General features: G+C 44.3%; 1 protein-coding gene across 1 annotated transcript; it reads left to right on the top strand.

Moving 5' to 3' along the window:
* The first annotated feature begins 8,636 nt into the window (after positions 1–8,636).
* Positions 8,637–21,306, top strand: LOC126915999 (cyclin-dependent kinase 5 activator 1). The gene is made up of 4 exons (XM_050721329.1): positions 8,637–9,825; positions 10,598–10,840; positions 20,638–20,934; positions 21,073–21,306. Exons 1-4 carry the CDS (start codon positions 9,379–9,381, stop codon positions 21,166–21,168), a joined length of 1,083 nt encoding a protein of 360 aa, XP_050577286.1. The 5' UTR covers positions 8,637–9,378; the 3' UTR covers positions 21,169–21,306.
* Positions 21,307–22,665: the final 1,359 nt, after the last annotated feature.

The raw sequence follows: 22,665 nt of genomic DNA, 5'->3' as shown, positions 1-22,665 counted from the left end.
TCCAGTTTTTACGACGATATGTATCAACATCTTCGAAAAGTTCAGCTCCCTGTTAACCGCTACAAATACGGTAGTCGCTATCAGAGTCAATAATTGTCACAGTGCACTTTCAACCCCAGGTGACACGTTTTCCTTAGGTAGCGAAGCATACGGTATCCTTGGGACTGCGCTTCTTTGAAAGCCACCGGGAAAATGGAACGTCTATGTACCCTGGTTTATAAATAGCTACTCTGCGTTGCATCCTTTTTTTTTTTTTTATAGATCGCTCTAAGATAAAACGCATTTCGACGAACCACCTCGCTAGGAACTCTCATCGATAGCAAAACGATTCCACATATTCGTGTTTCGCAGAGAAAGAAAGAAGAAACGAATATCTTCGAATTTTTCTAAGCGAATGTAATTTTAAGCGCGATTCGTCTTCGTATCTATGAAATACGGACGTTCTGGCGACAACAAGGAACATGGGGAGATTATACTCTCGTCGGGCGTTGCCAGTTTATTGCGAACAATAAAAACGGGCTTGTGTTTTTTTTTTTCTAGAGCTGCGTACATGTATCGGGGTCACATCGATAGACACACCGCGTGAACAAGACGCGGTTTCACGCCAACGCGACGCGAGCAAGCATTATATTTTTAGTACGCTTTTACAGCAGCCGCCCTATGCTCGGACACCTTGCACGCTGACTTTTTATCACGGTCCAATCGAAACCGCTCGGCCTGCAATCAGAGCTTCGTTAGCAGCCCTTTTATGCGGCCGGTTGACTACAGCGGCTAGACACCACCCACCCCTCCAGTCGATTTACCCCAGCCTGGCATCTACCTTTTTCTTCTACCTGTATTACGTTGTTTTTTTCCTTTTATTACTATTTTCTCTCTACATTTTTCCTATTTTTGTTTGCGATTAATTGTAGGCCACTTCGTGACCCATTTCTACGTATTTATTTATGGAAGCAAAGCCTCTCTCATCCAGTTTACTTTGCTGGCCAAAGAAAGCAATGAAAATCGTTGTAAGATGATTCTACGACAAGGGTAAAGTACGTGACGAAGAAACATACCTGGCGATAATTACAGTCACTTTATGAACCAAAGGTATTACCATGTATAGACAAGTGAGCGTATCAATCACTCATAGTTTACAAATATTTGTACATTTAATGGAAATTTAAAGGTACAAGGTGCATAAATACGTAAATAAAAATATAAATAAAATTATAAATCGATGTAAACATTTGTAATCCCGTTGCTACGGCCGATTGCCACAACCTTTGTATAGAACGAAGATAAAAATATGATAGTTACTATTAGCTGGGTATCCCCCTAATAAACAGAAATTGATTTCTTCGAAGGAGGAATAGAACTCGCAAAGCTGGAGTTTAAAATTCATTTTTCTTTATTGCCCTAGCCAGAAGCAATTTCACGCTCGGCAAATATCGCCAAGCACTATGCATGTTGTTCCTTTTCGCGTTTCTTTTTGTCCGATCGTCGTGGTAGTTTTTGGCGAGCCAGCCTGGATTTTAAAACCGCAATTACCACCCCGAATTAATGGATAATTCGTGTTTGTTCCGTTTGCATGGCCATCCCGCTTCTTCTCACGCTGGCTGCTTGTTAAAGTACGCAAGAAACAACTACATTTTCCATTTCGTCTCTCTTTCCTTTCTTTTTTTTTTTTCTTTTTTTTTACCAAAACTACCGGCGGTAAATGTGTACGCCGCTTAATTAATTGGAGGGTTCTTCGTATCGTGTCTGAGCCGTGGCTGTCTTTACTACTCGCTGGCACGCAACCAACTCGTGTTTCGTCCTCGAGTGATTACCGACGAATATTTTGTTGACGAATCGGAGAACACCCGCGAACCTGACGTGCGTTCGAGCTACACGATTCTTCTGCTCGTTAGTATGACGTAACGTAAGGGAAAATTCAATTAGACGATCGTGCGTTTGAATAATTCAGCCGGTTGGTTCCAGGTCCAAGCAAGGGAGCGAAACTTGGATTAATGCGAATGGTTAGACAGCGCAATTTACATAATATTTCAGGTTCATTATCGTGAGTTATGGTAAGGATAAAGTTAGACGGATTATTTACATGGAACGTATTCTCCTCTTTTCTCGGAAATTATATTTCAATGGAAGTTTAGATTAGATACACGTAACGTACGCAATCGCGCGAGCTTCTTAGAATTCTTCGAACTTAGACAGATCCCATCAGAACGTGTGGCGAATCGAACGACGTTTCTCTCACCTCGGTACGAGAAATACATCGACCTTTCGGTATTAATAGAATATATGTATCCAGAAATCCGGCGCGACCGAGGAAGCCTCGGAGGATCCATTCGGGTCAGGCAGCCTGGGAAATCCTTTAAAGCCGAGAGATCTCGGTGATTCCATTTCCACGCCGACCTGTTTACCTTCTGCTCGAGACCTCGCACGAGTTTTTCTATTCCTTACGGTCGCGCCTCGAGCGGCTCTTCACCGTGGATCAAGCGTTCCTCGTTTCAACCTGTTTGAATATTCCTCCGGATACGTATTTAATAATGCGCTGTATTTGCATACTTTAAATAGAACTTTAATCATTTCAGAATACCTCTTAATACAATTTTTACAGAGATCTCCGGTTATACTTCTTTTTCTTTCCGCCAGTTTCTTTTATATTAGCTCGGAAGATTTTAACTTTGAAAATCGCAATTTTATGGCAGTTATAAAAGTCGACGTTCCTTCGTTTCGCTCCTCGGGCAATAGTCTGCGAACAGTCGCCGGCGGAACGTGTTTAATATGTGGAACGACATGCTTGCTTTAATATCGCTGGAAAACTTCCTGGACGCCTGAATGATGAACGAGCGCTGGTAAATTAGCGGGACGAGCCTGCGCCGCGAAACTATTCGCTCGAAGACGCGCGTGCATCTTTAACGCTTCGACCGGGTCACTCGTTCGTGGCTTGCACAGAATCGCGGAAAGTAACTCTGAAATTTCTCTCGCAGAGTCTCAACGACCAGAAACCTTGTAACAGTTTCTCATCCGTGTACGTAGTTCCCGTTTACGAGGAAAGTGGGACTCGAAGAACACCTGCAGCTGGCCGTACCCCGAAATAAAACCGCCGAAAATTGACGAGCAAAACAATCGGGGATGATTAATCATTTATTCGAGCGAATTGTGAATCGTTGTAAGGGGAAACGTTAGGGGAGAAACTGAAATAATTTTCGCAATCGAGGAAGCCTTTAAATCCGCGCATAGGGTAGATCAATACGCTTTGCTGGCGGCGTGTGGATTCATCTTTTAATAAGCGACGCTTCTTCCCTTCTCTCGCGTCTCTTCGATGACCGGTCAAGAACGCGATGCATTTATCGGGCGAGTTCCGTAAACGTTTCATCGATTTCTCGATATTCTTCCATTTTATATTTCATCGTTGCAGCTGTCTCTTTGTTCTCGCGTTGAACATCGTAGAACAAGATTCTGGATCTTTCTATCGTGTCGTTAGACTCCATTCACCTGGTTGTTAAGTGAAACGTTAATTAGCGCGTGGTTAATCGATGAAACTGCCCCCGATCGTTTCTTCTCGTTCTCTTTTTTTTTTTTTTTCACCCTCGCCTGGCAAACTTAGTCCGCAGTACCGACGATAATCATACCTGTAACACGTTCCCGACCTTGTTTCGGGATAATCCTCCAAACGGTCGCCAAAGGTACGACCTCTCTACCGAGAAATTGTAATAACCGGAATTCATAACTTTTCGTGGTAACTTTATAGGTTTGCAGTGATCTACTTTTAGAAATTTAAATCGCATATACTAATTACTGTGATTATTTATTATTGCATTATTAATTACTGTAATTTATTGCTATATTACCGTAAAGTGTACGGAAGTGTACAATTTACTCCTGTTCTTAGGTGTTGACTATTGGCAATATTACGAGCCAAAAGATTTCTTTGAAAATACTCGTTAGGCAGGATTAACCAAAGGCACGCAATTAGTAGGAAACGAAGCGAGTTCCTCCGAATGAAAGAAATTGCGTTTCGAGTGGAAAATTTCGTAATTTGGAGGTAGTTTTAGAGATGAAAGTAGGCGGTGTCCGGTGGGATGTTCGATCAGCTTTTATAGAACGTGCTCGGTAGGTCGAGCGATGGAAGTAAAATGGAAAAGGTTCGTACGTTTGGTGTCTTATCGAGATAAATGTTGTCTAGTCACGTTTCGAAAGCGACGATAAACCTTAAATAACAATAAAGACACGTTGTCTCTGTGTACGTTTCGTCTCTATTTATCTTTCGAGTAGTTCAATTTTCGAGTACGGAACAACATTGATATTGTGCTTCTATGTACAATTCTTGGAACAGTGGAGTTTTCCTATTTCAAAGCTAACTAAACCTGGAACGTTCGTGAAATTATCTAATCAACGTGAATCATCGCTTCGTAGAAAATATATATATCGTAGTTTCTTAAATACATATACATTGATCACAGAGAATGTTTGACAATGCAAAAATAAGGAAAAGTTGCCGCAAACTCGATAGCCCCGTAACCAAATGCGATAGATATATAAGGCAAGTTGTCGAGGATATAAGCTTCTAAGCTTATCTCAAGTTCACGATACGGACAGCATATCTGTTATTTTTGAAAGATTGCTTTTCAGCTTTCTGAATATCAACGATTGAATTTCTCACATTGCACGTTACAATGTTTACCTTATAAATCTTAAGCGCTCGACGTGTCCGCTCAATGGCAAACAATGTATCATAAACTTCGACAGTAGACCACCGGACAATATCGCCAACAGGACGTTACGCTATGTACCCTCAACCAGGTACGCACACGAGGCACAATTCACGAGACGCCCACGATATTTCGACAATCATATTATTGAACATTATTGAACAGACATAGATTCTCACCTCATAGAAAAACGTCGACTAAAACACGCTCCCTAGACCATCACCTAAAGTATAAACACCAGGCTGTTCGAGAATAAAACAGGTCCAATCATATAACAATCACAACACTAGAACTAGTTAACACGAGGCTATTTCTACCAAAACTTGTCAAAATGACTGGTCTTTAAAGAAATACGTAATAATATAATATTTTTATATTTATTGATTTATTACTTTCTTGCACAAGCAATTCCATGTTATGTGGTACATTTTTGGTATTATTAATTCATCTGCGACCATAATCCCTAAACGAGGGTTGGCACGTTTATAAAATTGTAGAACCGGTCATTTTGACCGGTGTGGTATTTTTAGTGTCAGCATCTAGCGATCTAGCGATCGATCGGGAATTTTCCTGATAACTGATATCGTCATATCGAATGATGCGAATGATACAAATTTTAAAAGCGTGTGAGAAGTTGTGGAAAACGAGGAAACTGGTTAATTGGAGTTCGATAAACACTTTTACTTTGACAAGTACCAGTCATTTTGACTGGTATTGATATAAGTACTTGATGCAAAATTATTTTGAGTTTAAATACATAAAGAACAAAATAAAATTCGTTATATTGTTCTTTTAGTTACCGTTGCGAAAGTCATTACATCATTAAGGAGGAAAAATATAATATGAAGTAGGAATTTTAAAATAAATTTGTAAAACCAGTCAATTTAACTGGTGTGGTAGTTCTAGTGTTGATACGCTTCAAAAGATACTTCAAAATAAAAACGACGTACAAATTATAATCATATTGGAACTCTTTGAATAAACGTACAAAATTACAATCATAGTAAAATTCTTTAACCTCTTAGGTACGGCTGTATTTTGCGCGAGGATGTTTCTCTCTATTGCAGAGTTTGGCACGAATTACGATACAGCACTGCAATGTGTGACAAATAATTCTGTTCCCTACGCAAGCACATTGGGACGAAATTTTTGATAACTAAATTATAATTTTTCTTCAAAATATGATTCGTATATTTTAAATTTAATAATGTACCTTAATAATTAAAAATACAATTGAGTGTGATATATTTTAAAACACGGCCCGACGCATAGACTCGCGTCACAATTTTCACACTCACAGCGCGATAGTGTTTTTCTAATTTTTCTTAGTTTTCTGTTTCGAAGCGATATTTTCAGATTGAAAATTCCAAAAAATTATAAGGATACGCACTGGCATGTTAAAAAGAGCATCTAGTAATCTAATTTATTTTAACGAAAAGCAACGATTGATATCTGACACTGCGTATCAAAAACAAAGACTAAATATTCTGTCTGTATATTGTTGACACTGTTATAAAATGTTGTGAGGGCAAAAAAAGATATGAAGCAGGACAAATAAAAAAGATCATATAGTTTGAACAGTAAACAAATGAGACAGTAAAGTGACTCACAGTGTCAGTAAAGTCGTAACACAAGATAACATCCGCGAAAGTCACTATAGTGACGCATCGTACCTAAGAGGTTAATCTAGCCTCCACCTTGAACGCTAATATCGTCCAAGGTTCGTGACCCCAACCGAATTACTGCGATTTAACCGATCGTCAACTAGTTGAGAGGCCGCAACGCGGCTACATATCCGATAGATAAACAGAAAATGTAATAAAATGTCGTAGGTAGAAAAAGGTGTCATGACCTTCCTCAAAGGCTTTGAGCAATCTACGTTACCTTCACGGACGATGACGTATAATAATCTATATTTTACAACGATGAAAGATATACTTGTCATACACGAATGCGAATCTCTAAAGTGTTCTGCTAGGTTTATTAATTGCCACACGATCCCGAGAATCAATTACGCTGCTTCGAAAAGCGTTTGTTTTTGACGAATGTTTAGCGAATGGTTCTAGAAAATTCTTTATAGTTAAGGCATATTGACCGTTATATTAAGAAAACAGAATTTTCTTAAATTCTTCTTCGTGAATCTCGTCCGAATCTTCGATAGAAAAATATATATATACTCGTGGTTCGCAACACTCGCAGCAAGCATAAAATCCTTCTCATCGATCATTACGATCAATCTAATCCGCTTCTAAAGCATTGACGCGTTCGTATCGAAACACCTCGAAAACCCCATGAAAGAAGAGCGTAGAGAGGAGGCAAAGAGTTAAAAAGGCATGAAAGGGTATAGGTATAAAATTGCTCGGCGAGTCGAAAACCGCATAGCGGGAAGCAACCCCCACTCGGCAATGGCTGTTCTCCGCGAGGTAGAATCTCGACCTACGTTCAGGACCCGCGGTCGCTTCCGGCCAAACATTCGCGTAAGGGCCGCGGGGCGAGAAGGTGAGGGGCGGTTATTCGTAAATTCGCAAGTAAGCTGGAGGTGGAGAAGCGGGCGTCGCGGCGTCGAAGGAAACGAAAGAAATGTTTGGGCGTATGCGGCGTGGCTAGCCTCTCTTCGTTTCACCTTCGTGGTCCGTACTTCACCCTTCTGTTCGGGGATCCCTCGCCGTTCCGTGTGTTCTCTCTTTCCTTCTCCGTGTTCCTTAATCTCCTTATCTCTGTCTCTGTCTTTCCACCCCCGTGAAATCGACGTAGCGCGTTTATCGAACGACTGCGCGCGCACCGATAACAGGGATGGGGCGTACTACGTGTTGGTTGGTCGTAGAAAGTCTGGCGGTGGACGAACGAACGAACAAACGAACGAACGAACGAGAGGACCGAACGACGACAACGACGAGGACGAGGACGAGGACGAGGACGAGGACGGTGACGGCGACGTCGGCGAACACGGCAGCCAGCAGACACGAATCGGAGCTCGCCGCGCCACTGGTTCCCCGCTAGCTCTGTCAACATACAAGCAGCCCTCGCGCGTTGTCAACAGTGACAAGTCGTGTCGCGTGAGCCGTCAAAGTGTTCGACGTTCGCCGTTGAGAAGCGTGAATTGCGTCGTTAAACATTCGTCTAATCGAAGAAGAAACTAGAAGAGAGACAAGGCAATCTGGGATTAAGAGGAAGCTCTGGAACGGTGGATTTTCTCTGGTTGGCAGAGAGGTTCGAGAAAACAGGGTGGTAAACAAAGAAGCGTTCGGGTGGTCCGAGAGTGAACGGCGAAGTGAACGTTCTCGTGGATGATTTGTTATTGGCTGGTATCGATCTATCGGCAAGGAAGATTCGAGCCAATCTACGAAATCGGATCCACGAGAACCGCGTGGAAGCAACGGCTGGAAAGTGGTAACCGAGAGTGCGGCGAGAGTGCAGCGAGTGTGCTGGTGAACGGCACGGAAGTTGGGAAAGATCGTGAAAGGGAAGAGAGTTGCCAGAAAAAGGGGTGTACGCGTCCCCCTCGGATCAGACGAAGAGGGAGAACGGAGTAACATATCTGGTGAGGTAATTCGGTGTGTCGCTTCTGTGTTTTCATTCACCCGATTGATCCTCCCTCCGAAAGGCGGAGGGCGGTGAGGCATCGATCGCTCGCCATTTTGCACGTCGACCGACATCTTCTCCACGCATCGACGACATTTTCCCTCGTGACAGGCAGCTCGAGGAGGGAAGTTTTTGCGAACGAAACGACCAACGAAACGATCAAGAAAAGAGTGTGCGCCGACTGTACGATATTTCTTGGTGGACTTGTTGGTTTATCGATCGCGGTTGGTCGTACAACGTTCTTCGAGGTTTTCTCGCGCAGAAGAAAATACGCGATCGCGTTAACGGTAGCTGACGAGACAGACGACGGGAAGAGGGGAGTAGGCGACGAAAACAGAGGCGAGAAGTTTGATAGGAAGTGCAGGTAAAGGAGGAGACAGGGTCGTTCACGTCGCAGGTAGAAGTCAGCAGGCTGGGAGGTCGGCTGAGCGAGGTGGTGGGTCCCGTCGTGGAGGAGGCCATCGAGCCAGGGGATGCCACCCCGTTGACGGGACCCTCGAGGGAATCCTCGGTTCCTCGTATACCCCCGCCACCCCCGCACCGCGTTACAACATTGAGACCACCGAGACCTCCGCCCACTACGTCTCAGCAAACACAAGATTCGGGTCATCAGACCCAGGAGCTGAACGCGGACGCTCAGAATTCGGGTCATCAGACCCAGAATCCTGGACAGCAGACACAGAGTCCGGAACAGCAGCCGCACAATCCGGATCACTCGACTCAAAACCCCGCTCATCAGAATCCTGCTCAACAGTTTCAGAACACGGAACAACATAGTCAAAACCCGGATCACCAGACTTCGAATCCCGGCCACCAGAGCCAGAACCCCGGCCACCAGAGTCAAAACCCAGGCCATCAAAGTCAAAACCCAGGCCATCCGAGTCAAAACCCAGACCATCAGAATCAGAACCCAGGTCATCACTCCCAGAACCCAGGACAGCAATCGACCAATCCAGGCCAAAATCCTGGACATCCGACTCAAAACGTAAGTCGACAGGGTCAGAATCCCAGTCATCAGGCGACGCAGACGCAGCAACAGCCACAGGCACCGTCGCAACAACAACAACAACAACAACAACAAGAGAACCGACCCAGCAGCATGGGTACGGTGTTGTCGTTCAGTCCGCGTGACAGACGCGGTTCCGTGTATCCGCCAACGGGACATCAACATCCCGCTGATTTCACGTTGAACAATTTCAATTACGAGCAGTTGAACAATGCGAAGAATCGGGAGAACAAGAGTGGCGTCGCTACAGTGGCGCCGGCGCCGCCCACGAACCATCCGCCTACGAACAATAACTCGTTGCAAAACAACAATATCAATTTGAATAACAACGACAATGCGAGAATTATTTCGGAGAAGAACGCGCTCGAGAAGAACTTGAAGAAGCATTCTTTGTTTATAAACGCGCTTTCGTGGAGACGGTTCAGCACGTCGAACAACAACAAGAAGAAGCTCGACAATAAGAACAAGAATATCGGCTTTAGGCAGCCGCTCGATAACATACCCATCGTCGATAAGAATAAAAACATACAGACGCCTCAGGTGAGCCTTGTTCTTTTTTGTTTTCTTAGTTTTTATCAAAGACACAGAATATTTGTGATAGTTTCTACTTAATTACTTATCGATATCAAATTCGCAAAAAATATCAATGGTACCAAATATTCGTACTATATTTTGAAATATAATTTTATAAATGTCATGCTTTTGGTTTTTCGCGAGACAGTCGTGTTATGAGTTGCGCTTTTGCGCCAATGTTAGCGAAACGTGAAAACGAACGAAGAGCCAATGGCATGGCACCCGTCAATCGTATCGAAAGCTTAAAATTTTCCAAACGATAGGAAAAAAGAAACGCCGTTGCATAGTTCACGGCATACGGCATAGTTTACGTGGCGATTGCGGTAAAAGTGGCCCATTTTCGTGCAAATGTCTGCGAATCAGCCTCGAAACTGACTTGGTAGTCTCGTGCGAAGAACGTCGAAGGTGCTTTGACCCTAGATACGATCGAAACTATATCGATCGCGTCGATGTTTCCCTTCGTCTATTGCACAGGTACACACGCGTACTTCTTCCTTCCCTTCGCGAAAAATTTCTCCAAACGCCACATTGCTTATTCAAAGGCGTGTTCAATTTTCATCGTTCTAACTCGTCAAGAATTCCAGTTGAAAGCGGAAGTCGGGACTCCCCTGTCGATAAGGAATTATTTATCGCTGGCCACGCTGTGAAATCCGCTACTCTCCCTCTCCCTCTCTATGAAAGATAAATCCTCTCCCACGAGTATCTTTACGAAGATTAATCTCCTATTCCTTTGGAGCAGACGAAACCACCGGCGTCGAACAACAATCATACCACGCACAACCCGACGTGCGAGAAGCTCGTACAGAAGCCTTTACCCCCGAAGCCAAGGAAAACCGTGATTCAAGCCTCGACTTCGGAATTGCTCAAATGCCTCGGCGTCTTCCTTCACAGGAAATGCACTCGTTTAAGAGACTTCCAGGCCGGCGACGCTGTCATGTGGCTGAGGACCGTCGATAGAAGCCTACTGCTTCAAGGCTGGCAGGTGAGTCATTGAAATAATTTTAACGTTATATCAACGACGCGGCAAGGTAGACTTGCTTCGATTATACGATAAATTTGATCGTTCTCTGCAAAGTTTAAGATTGAATTTTAAGTTACCGAGACTCAGATGACTCGAATAATTCTACCCAACTATATCCTTTTAGTCTTCATATTCCTTCGATCCTACCTTAAAAACTTATCGTTAGAAACTTTTATCGATATGAGAATTAGTTTGCAGGCAAGCAACGTGGTCACACTCGATAACGAAAACCAACCAATTAACGATAACGCGATAATCAGTATTTATCCCATCGACCGTCCTAGTTAAAGTCCATCGTTGGAATATCGCTTATAATGAGCGAATTAAGTGAGACACCAGGCGATTCAACCGTTCGGTATCATATTATCATCGCCATTAGCGGCTGACGAGAAGCGCGAGAGACGAAAGATTCGATCAGCCTCGATGATCGAGAACAAACTTTTGATCGCGCAAGATATTTGCCCCGCAGCTCAGCCAAATCCTCCTCGACATCCGTTTCACACCGACTCGATGCATATTGGGGAAGCGTGGCGAAAAAGTGAGGCGAATGGAAGTGTCGTTTTGTCGTTTAGGCGATACGAGATCCGCCACGCGTCTAAACAGTGAGAGCACCCTCGACTCTTTTCCTATCGAAACTCTAAAGCTCCTTCCATCGTTCGAAATGCTCCGCAGGGTGCGTGCATACGCGATGACCCACGGGAATACGTAGCTCCGTAATGAGAGACGCCGAGGCCGCAGGTTAGTCACAATATGCCACGAAGGGACTTCAACTTTTTCCCTCAACGAAACACCAGCTTTCATTTAGACAGATCCATATGGTACTTGGCGGCGCAATGAACTGTTCGTTGCACACGTACAACGTGGCACACGCATTCGAGGTACAGGATCGATCGAGCGAACTGCTCGCGATTTCCCTTCGAATTCGTTTCGATTTTACCGCCAAATCATGCTTTTATGCTAATATCGCGGCTTATGCAAATGTTATGAACTTGTAACAGGTTAGATTACTCATTCGTTTGGCTTTCAGGTTTTCAACAATAACTTTGACGTATCTCTATTCGTTAACGAACGTTCGCGTATATGTAGGAAAGCGAGTACTCTGGACGTAGGACGAAGTTGATTTTCGTGTCTAGTTCGTCGGACATACCATTATCGCGCGTTGCTTCAGACATTCTGAATAGACGAGAATTCCATTTTCGATGTATTGTTGCAAAGTCGATCAACGCGCAAGACGTTGAAAGCGAAAGGAACACCGACTCTTTTGTCATTGAAATATGTGGTTGTCACACGATGAATCGTGGGCGAAGGAATGAAAAAATTACTAGCGATATAGAAGCTGCCTCGATTGTTTCTGGTTTCTAGAATAAAATCTCGGAGAGAATGAAATATAATAGCTGTGAATAACAAATTGGGTCAAGTACTAACGTATAATTAAACAATACCTTGAATTCGAGACTACCGCGAATTTATCGTTTTATTTTCGCCCACGAAATCGACACGAACGTTCTCCGATATCTAACCTGCTTTCTACAAACTGATGCTTTTCCAGAACAGCATATTCCTTCGTGCGACGTATCTCGTTGTAAGCGACGATTCCTTCCACTGTCCTTTTTCTTTCGCAGCTACGAAGGTCATTATCGATTATCAGGCTTACGAGCTATCACGCAACGTTGCATTAGTTTTTGCGGCAAACCATCGTCAATCTGCCCACGAAAACGATATTTACTCACCCATTGACAAGTGACTCCTTCTTCGTCATCGATGACGTTCGCGTCCCTGCTATCTTAAGCACAATTTCATCACGTTCACGCGAATCGGATAATTACCACCGATCACGTAAAAACATACTTCCACGCTTTCTTGCTCTATCCACCGTTCGAGCAATCTATTTGTCTTTTTTTTAGAAAAAACTTCATGCTAATTTTGTATTGCTTATGAGTTTCGAAATTCTCCGGATCTTAACCGGTTATTCGAACCTGACAGTTCCTTCGTCGGAATTTTCAATTAGCCGAGTTTTCATCCTTGCGAATACGAATACGAGAACCTTTGATTTTTAAATATTCTAACATGTGAGACTATACGATACTAAACGATTTCCTACGTTGATAAGTTCGTCGCGGTTATGGCGCACGCTACCGATAAAGCCTGCCCCTCGAAACGAATGCAACGGGGGTTTAGTTTATCTTTCTATTCAAAAAATCCTCCGTTAACGACTTTATCCTAAATGACATCCTTCTATCGTGGAACGATGCGTTAATTCTTTTATCGCTGTAAGTCGAACATCGACAGAGAAGAAGAGGAACGGTCGAGGAATAGCTCGAGCCTTCTAAAGTTGAACTATCTATATTCGGAACAGGAGAGATTCGACTGGAATATTGATATGCTCGTGGCGCTAATCCAGTTTCGAAAGTTCGATCGAAATGCGACATTTCCATCGGCACGCGGCCGCGCGTTTCGCGTCGAATTGTTAATATCGATCTTTAGATTCATCCCTGAAACGTCGCGCCAACAACAATCGAGAAATTACCTTTTCTTTCCTTTTTTCTCATCATAATGCATTAAGCATTCATAAAACGTACTGTACATGGCGATCTGCATATATACAAATATATATATAGAAGAATTTGATTTATCGTCTTAGCTTGTGCATTTTTGCATCCATAAATACTCTATAAACGCGTGAATATCCACAATCTGATCTATGTTTTTTTAATTTCGCGCGACATTGTTCGAGACGTCAACGAAAGTCAATGAAAAACTTCGCGAAGCTTTGTTCCTAGAATTCTCGCGAAGAAACGCAGAAAGCAATCCCCTTTTAGCATCTATCGAGGAGCTATCTGTGCAAAAGTCACGAGTATGCGGTATTCCACGATGGTAGACGTTCGGGGGAGAAAGTAGCATCGATATAAATGTGCAGTCACGCACACGTCGATTCGTAATAAGGGTAGCATGGAGCCCATCCACGTGCGTGTGTTTATTCGTCTGAACGAGTGTACAGCGTAGATAAATATACACAGAGCCGCAGCTTTCGCTGTCAAAGAATCTCTTTAGCGATCGTCGTTACCCTGTTTTTCAACCCCAAATCCTAGTAGCCCTTACTCGAACGTTAAGCACTCGCGTCACTCCCTGCTACGAGTATTCAATTTCCTGGCCGCTTTTCCTCCACGTTTGATATCGCGGACTTGCCTACGCGACATCACACACCTATAAAATCCACCAGAATTATCAGCGGAACAATTATTTTTAGCGCGATACTCGGTCGTTACGTTATCATCCACCCTCTTTCCGTCACCTACTTTCCTCCGCGGGCTCTCTATAATAAACTGACTAAAATCCTTTTATAGCTAGGCTCGACGCTTTTCTCCATTCCCTAGTTCATCTCCCATGCGGCACTAATTCGCACGTACTACGCGTACAGCGCGTATATATGTGCTTTTTTTTCTCTCGGCCAGAAATTGGAACGCCGCGCGGTTAATTATAAAGAACGGTCGCGAATCGATAGGGGGAGGGGGTATCGAAGAGGGTGGTTAAGGCGCCGCGGGAAAAAAATGTGTGCAGCAATGTGCAGCATCGGGAAAACTGCGTGCAAGAGTGGGGGTGGAGGGTCACGTGCGTGGAGCGGCAACGTTGCAGAACCACCCCTTAACCAGCGCCGTGTGGAAATATGCGGGGGACCTCGCTAGGGACGTTCACCCTTCGGTTTTAATTGCAACGGGGAGACGACCTCTTACCCGAACCCCAGAGCTTCTTACCCTCGAAAGAAGAAGCTTCCAGCCAAGGGAAAGGGGATTACTTTAAAAAATTGCAGCTTTCGTCAGCCGTTTGCCAGCGTACCATAGGTTTATCGACACGATGCAACCACGTTACCCTACTTTCGGAAACTAGGATTTTTGGGGAGGAAATGTCTGCAGCAAGGGATGTCGAAAAAGCTTACAGCTTCCTTGATAAAGTAGTCGTAGTGTGTAGATTCAAAGGTTAGGATTTGGCGTGTCGTTGAAAGTTGCTCGTTAGGGGTGAACTGCAACTCGAACAGAGAAGTTTTGTAGTTGGAGTAGAACAGGGTGAAGTAAGCTTATCGCTGGATGTTGGACGGATCGTAGCTGCATCGAATTATCGAAAGCCCAGCTAGTGTTACGTAAAAGTTGCCTTTATCGATTCCTCGCAGCGAAACCGAATCGCTACTATTATTAAATATCGGACGAAAATTTCTTTTATCCGTTAGGGCTGGAAAATCGTTCGTCTATAAAAAATGTTTGCCCTAAATATATTTTTATTTATACGTAAACGAACATCAGGTAAACGGTTCGTAGTATCGAGAAAATATTTAAAAAAGGGAATGGGGAAAGCTTACTTTGCTACTTCCTCTGAAAATAATTTAAAACTCAACGAAGATGTTACTCCCGCCCATTCTTGTCAGGAAAGTTGAGAAATCGGGCGTTTCACAAGGACGATCGTTGCATACTTAATTAGTCGTGATTCGTGGTGACTTTGACGCAAGTAGGGCAATCAGATGCCCTGAATAATTTTCCATCGTGCTTTCTGCCACTTTTCCTTCCAGATGCCACTTAATTCGACGTTAAGTGGCGCGCATAACAACGACGGTCATCGAAGCGACGACTGTAATGGCGAAATATATACTTTCTGAGAAGTTGCACTGCTCGTACGAAACAGAGCGAAAAAAAGCAAAAGCTCGCCAATTATTGGAAAATAGCGGTAGATGATATTTGTACTTTTCAATTTTAAAGTTGTTATTTCATTGTTTAACGAGGCACTGATATCTGGATTTTTCTCGGTGTTACTTTAATGTGTACGTAATGTAGAAATAAAATAATGCGAAAGCACGCTCTTTTCACTCTGAGGTTTCTACTCGGCGACGAAGAACCGCAAATCGATTGTGCACGTGCTCAAATCTAATCAGTCAAGGGTGACACATGCAGTCCGCCCTAGAAACACACTCACAGCGAGGGCGTCGACAGATTTCGCACACTTGACACGATCAATGGTAAAATTGATGTTTTCACAGAATACAGAATGACATACAGCGTAAAAGGAAACAAATTATCATCAATATAATTATGATCACTTAGCTTTTGTTCCACCAAAATGACGATTTCATGACGAATGTCGTCCTTCCAAGAAGATTATATAAAACTTATTCGTAATTCTACTTAACACGAACTTTCAAAGCTTACGATCGGAATATTTCATGTCTCATGATTAGGTAACCGAGTTTGTTTTATTTGTTGCAACGGCGTTCCCGTGTCGAGTCGCATAATCTTCGTTCAGCGAAAACGTTGCCAAACTTTCAACCCGCAGCGTGGTCGTTCGATTTTTCGAAAAGGTTCGATCGCCATTCTAACAAGATAGAATCCGATCTCGACCGGTCAACGCCGATTTAATATCGATTTAATCCACTTTCCCCGACGTGTTTGCTCGTTGAGAAAAAGCACGTGACTCGAGAGCAAGTGTGACGATCACGAAATACCGAAGCAGGAGCAACACGTAGATCGTTTAAGTTAGAACGTTAATCCACTTTGTCTAGACGGTAAATAGAAGAAGCTTGAACGTCATTGCGGAGAATCTCGTTAAAGGGAAACCATATGCCGGTGCAATCGTTTTTCGTGTTCACAATGTGGCTGGGTTATGACGACAAAGGGAAAGCGCACGTGTAAGATAGCCTATCTTATTCTTTGTCAACAGGAAGCCAAATAAACCGATTCCGGATTCCACGGTATCACGATAGGTAATCGCTCGTCCATCACGCGCCCACGTGCTTAATTATCCTTGGATTATCTTTCCGTATGCAACGCGTGCACGATCGCGATCATATGTGAAGCTTCTCAGAAGCCAAATCGACTGCACATTTTATTCTCGAAAAATAAACCACTTACTTCCATACGTCCATTTATCGCAAAAACTTGACATAAGATGTAGGAAATTCCAAGATAAATTTAAAAACATAATATATCATCGTTCACTAAGCATTTATTATAAGTATTTATTTAAGTCGTAAGAAACTCAAAAATAAAGGACGAACGAAAGAAAGGCGATTACTGAGTTTTAAAAACTCATCCGACAGCTGAACGAGTGTTACCTAATATTCGCTGTCCAAATACTCTCTAGAGGCGGTATCGAATTCAATTATACCGAAGAGAGTGATGGCTCGAGTACGTTGTAACATCAAAGAGACACTTTCGTGCGAATGAGTGCGACCTCGAGTTGATTGGAGTTAAAAGCGTGTACCTGGTCGGGTTCTGGTCAGTCGAATTAAAGGTCCGCCACAGTCTCGTATGTACAGAGTCTCGAAAATTCAATTAGAACCGTTGAATCTTCGATAAGCTGATGAAAAACGCGGTTGCAGAGGTCCGTGTATGGATGCAGGCCGCTCACCCCAAGGGAATATCGACCGAGGCAACGAATATACCAGGCGGGTCGTGTGCTCCGTCGGCTCTGTATCGCCGTTTTTCTACCCTCGAAGGCTTTGCCACAGAGCCACGTTATACCCGAGCAGGTGAGCTCTGTGAACCGACCAAGACACGCGGAAACTCCACGGATACGTATCGAGTACATGCCTCGGTGAGGTCTTTATTTTAAAAATAAATCGCACCTCCTTTGCCGTGCCATCGTGTTCTCCCCGTGTTCAGCTCCGATACAGGCTGCCGATTAATATCGAAAGTTATTATCTGTCCTGAAAAACGGAAATAGCCGGGCTAATAATACGTCGAAGCGCGATGTTTTGTAACTTAGCTGGCCTTTTTTCTCCTTTTTCACAAGTTCGCGCGGTAAACCTTCTTCCTTTTTGCTAAATATCGATCGGCTTTCTTTCCTTCCTTTTGCGGGCTACTTTCCTCTAGTTCTTTGCTTTCTTTTCACCATTCGCTCGGATCTTCTTCTTTTCTCCCCTTTGTAACGTGCGCCGCAATATCGTTAACGCGACCGCAAAGCTTCGGATTCTATTACGATAGTTACGGCTATCGCTCGTGGCACACTTCCTGGATCCACCTGTTACGATTCCAGCAAACATTCGTGCCTTCTGTAGCCTCCGAAGCAATCTTCCCCTCGGTGGATCTTCCATCATTAAGAGAAACTCTGGCACGACGAGAATCGTGCTTTTCATCTACTGCGATATACGACTACGTACAGTCCCGTTTGTAAGTATTAAGATACTTACAGAAAATAAAACGTACCCTAAAAGAAATCTAACATCTTTGCAAACTTCTGCGTATTCTGAATCTTATCCTAACTCTGACCGACCAATCGTTTTCTTCGTAATATCGCTCGCATTCGTTGTATTGTCGCGTTTTGCCCGAGTGATCAGTAAATATTGTAATACTTGTGAAAGGGTGGGGGCAGCGTATGTATCTGGTAGAAGCACCGACGTCTCCGAGTATTGTGACACGTCAGAGCTGTTCGTTGGCATTGAGCCGTGTACCAACGCTTTGTACCGCGTAACGCACGCGTTTAACACGCTTAACGAGAAGGCGACGATGGCGGTGGTGCAACAACCGGCTGGGCGACAACGCGCTGGCAAAATCGCTGCTAGAGGAAACGCGTAGTATCGGGAGCATCGATCCTGTCAGGTCACCGCGGGGTCTCAGTGCCGGTGCATCCACATGTGCATGAAACCACCTCCCTATACGCCGTTGAACCCTCGCCGATTGAAAGAACCGCCTCGCCTATGATCACCACCGTACGTTTTAATTATCACAAAGCATTCGTTGTAATTGGAGTACTACGAGAGCGGGGCTAGAGATTGCTTCAAGGGTCAAAGACTCGCTCCGCTTTGAATATGAAATCGACGACGTATGTGTAGGTGTATAGTAGATATACATGTGTGTATAGAGCGTTCCAGTAATCGCAGTATCATTTTCTTCTCGATAGTACTACAATTACTTATAACTTACACTTTGTGTATACCTGTATGTACGATAAATACTTGGATCAAACGCACAGAAAGTACCGAAATTCGATTGATTTTGAAAGAGGTTTGCACGACATTCGAGACACTTATCTAATTAACGTCATTCTCTCTAAATGTTTCAACGCTGTCTAGTATTCGAAACAACGATTGTAACGATCTAAGTTTAGCTTTCTTATAGCTTTCGTATAATATATCAACTATACTTACCTATTACAGCGATAATATTGACGCAAAGAACGTATCGATGAAACGTTAAACGCGTGTAATTTAGTCACTACCGCTTACCTGTGGAATATGGATGTGTTTTGACGGATGTTTGTGTAAATATAGGTATTTACAAGCCACACGTATACGCGAAATAACCGCGTGTTAAACGTAAAACGAATACGAACTGCGCGATTATCGTACACGCGTTGAAACTAACGCAGAAGTTATATACCAGTGGTTTAAGCGCACTCGACAAACCAATGCACTTTGGCTTGTGCATTCTGGAACCAAATCGACCTACGCGCCGCGTCCTAATTCGCTAATGACTCGGAGGACTCGGTTTCTAGAGCAAGGAGAACGCCTTTTGTAAAGGACGGCTGACAAAAGTGGACGATTCCAGCCGCGATCGCTAATATTTAACACGCTAAGAACAGGAATAGATGTGTAGATCGTGATATGCGATATTAACAACGTCGTTTATGTAAATTGCCTTAGGTCTGACGTAGAATTGATTGCCTACAATTTGAATCGTATAGAGTCTATACACCGATATCTTTTAAAATAATGTCAATTTTCTCTTTATCGGGGTGTAATTGAATATACCAAATGAATTTTTACGTTGCCATCAGCCAATTTTCGAAAGATGGCTATCTAAATTCAAAAGAATATTGGGTAATGCAGTCGACGTTAGGAAAATTTTGCGATAAAGTTTGATGAAATTTTATTTTCATCAAAACGGTCTTCTCGTATCCAAAAGCTTCCAAAACTGACCGTAGATGAATCTTCGAACCCTGAAAATCAAACGTACCACGCAGAACATACTTTGTTCTCCTCCACTTTTTAGTTACGTTCTATCTAACTAAATAGGAAACACGTACTTCCTAAAACCTACATATATCACCGAAAAGAGAGATACGAAAGTACCGATAAAATACAAAGTGCACTGAGGCAGAAGTTTTCCGTTTAACAACGGCTAACAAATCGGAGAGTGCAGCGACGGGTCTTCGTGGAAACCGCGAAACATCGTTTCCCCGTGGAGGTCACGACGAGAGGAAGACCCTTTGCAATCGAAGTATCGACCGCAGCCGGAGTGCTGAGTGCGACAATGCCGATTGCAATTTCGTAAGCGCGGCACGTAATGCGACACCGAGCGTGAATCATCCCTTCCTACCGGTGAACGAGTATCGTCTGCCTGCCAAGAAGAAGCACCTCGCTTCACCTGAATGCACGGGGCTGCAACAATACGTGCGCTCCCCTGCACCAGACATGCATCGAATGTCCGTCTAGCCCTCTATGTTCGTAGAAATTCGATTTTACCTTGCTATTTTCGTTGATCGTTGCTTATAACAACTCGCTTGGACATTGATCTTCTTACGTCGAAGCTGAGGAAAATAGCAACAATACGTATTTAACGTATGGACGATATTTGTTGGCTAAGTTAAATACAAATATAAAGGAAGATGTATATATGAGAAAAGACAGGTTTAAGTTAGTATTGATACGTAGGTGTACACTACGCGTTACGATATTCGTTATTGGTTTTAAAAAAAGAAAGTGACGAGCTATATATATATGAAATAACATGGTCGAATGTTTAAAGTTGGTATTAATATAGAATGTTTTTCAACAGGATGTCGCATTCATTAATCCCGCCAACGTTGTGTTCATTTATATGCTGGTGAGAGAGCTGGTCGACGGAGACGAAGCGTCCGAGAGGGAACTTCAGGTGACGGTATTAACGTGTCTGTATTTGAGCTACAGCTACATGGGTAACGAGATCAGCTATCCCTTGAAACCGTTCCTCATCGAGGACAGCAAAGACAAGTTCTGGGATAGATGCCTGTTGATCGTCAATCGATTGAGCTCCGAGATGCTGCGGATTAACAGCGAACCAGGATTCTTCACGGAGGTCTTCACTGAGCTAAAGGTTTGTTATAATTTATATTATTAGTCTGTTCTTTAATACGCATGCGTGCTCTCTAGATGCTCGATCGCGTTAGAATTAAAATTATACTATAAATTTTAATTAAGTTTCGTTTAACCGAGTGCGAAATAAATGAAACAGGCTTGTGGAGCTGGTGATCGAGGTAGTCTGCCTGGTACCGGCCTCGAGCGGAGCCTCGTCGTCTCCGGAGTCGCGGTACCCACCAAGGCGGCTTGACGGAGCTACACACACTTGCTGGTGCGCATCGACAGGCACGGCTGCGACGTCACGACACTCTGACGACGGCCGTCGCGACGACGAGGAGCTGCCCCCGCAGCTTGACCCCACAGCATCGACCTCGACCTCGACGTTGCATCGACAGCCTCATCAGCATCGTCATCATCATCGATCTAGCCGCGACGATGGAGAGCCGAGCGGACGATGTCCGTCCTGTGGTCAGAGGCGACGCGAAGAGATCTACTATACCATCGAGGATCTGGACGCGATCGAGCCAGCGCCTCTCGAGTCCCAGAGAACGCCAACGTCTCAGAGGACATGCAGCTGTGACACGTCGGTCGACGCGGTAACAGATAGGGATCGTACTGATCTACGCAAGTACCGTAGCATCGATTCTAGATGGACCGACGGTAGCTTCCTCTCTCCGGACGACGCGATCTGGGACCTGAAGAAGCGCACCAGCGAAGGAACCGAGTTTCGATGGGCTCTACACACGTCCAGCACCGATCTGGATCTGGCCAAGAAGACGAGATGCAGCTGCCATAGCCTGACACCGGAGGACAAAAAATCGCACGATATCCAGCGAGGTGATCTCAGAAAGCATCATAGCGCGGAGACGGACAAATGGTCGGTCAAGCCGGATTACTTGCAAACGCCGATGCACGATCTGAGAAAGCACAGCAGCGACGACACCAGAATGGCCAGGGAAGCCAGGTGGCTTCAAGTTCCGGAGGTGTTGCCAAATCCAAAACCGAGGTGCACTTGTCCAAAGTCGAAGATCTTGGCACCTTCACCGCCGTCGGAACCCAAGGAACCGCCTGAACCGAAGAAACCGACGATACAGGAGCCGGAAAAGAAACTGTACCATTCTACGTCGTTGACAGTGGAACGTAAGGAAGAGCGGGTTGTGCAGCTAGCGGTGGAGAGGCCGGAACTGAAGAAACATGCCAGCGAAGATACAAGGCTAGTGAAGACCGAGAGGGTCAGGGAGAGACCGAAGCTGGAAAGATCTCACGCGAGAGTCGACAGCCAAACATCGAAAAAATGGGGCGTAAAGGAGAAAGTGAGTAGCCCCGACGAAGGGAAAAAGATTCGATCCAGGTGGGCGATGAAACCGCACTTCTCTTTGCCCGTCGAGAAGAAGGACTCGAAATGGAGGAGTCAGGACTCCACGGAAGGGTTCAAGAGCAAGAGCTTGAAGGAACGGCCAAAGTACAGTATTCGAAGGAGCATGTCACCAGAGCCGGATCCTCGACAGATGTCCAAGCTGGATAACAGAATCGTTCGACGATTAATCTCTCCAGAGATCACGATCACGAACGCGAAGTGGGCTCCGTACGAAGACGCTTCTCCTCTGCCGACGGTCGGGATCAAAAAACGGGAGCCGAAGCACATCAGCGAGATCAAATGGACTCCTTACGACGGTTCACCGACGGAGGGTGGTGGCGGTAGTTTCGCGGTTCAAGAGCCGGAAGAACCCAAGTCCTGGTCGCCGTT

This window comes from Bombus affinis, chromosome 5 (assembly GCF_024516045.1).
Source record: "Bombus affinis isolate iyBomAffi1 chromosome 5, iyBomAffi1.2, whole genome shotgun sequence".
Taxonomy (NCBI): Eukaryota; Metazoa; Arthropoda; class Insecta; order Hymenoptera; family Apidae; genus Bombus; species Bombus affinis.
Note: the sequence above shows the minus strand (reverse complement) of the source record. Positions and strands in the feature narration are given on the sequence as shown.

Excerpts from the sequence above, each read along its gene's own strand:
- LOC126915999 (XM_050721329.1), top strand. The coding sequence starts at position 9,379 with ATGGGTACGGTGTTGTCGTTCAGTCCGCGTGACAGACGCGGTTCCGTG. Across the intron at positions 9,826-10,597 it reads AAAACATACAGACGCCTCAG|ACGAAACCACCGGCGTCGAA; the intron begins GTGAGCCTTGTT and ends CCTTTGGAGCAG. Across the intron at positions 20,935-21,072 it reads AGGTCTTCACTGAGCTAAAG|GCTTGTGGAGCTGGTGATCG; the intron begins GTTTGTTATAAT and ends TAAATGAAACAG.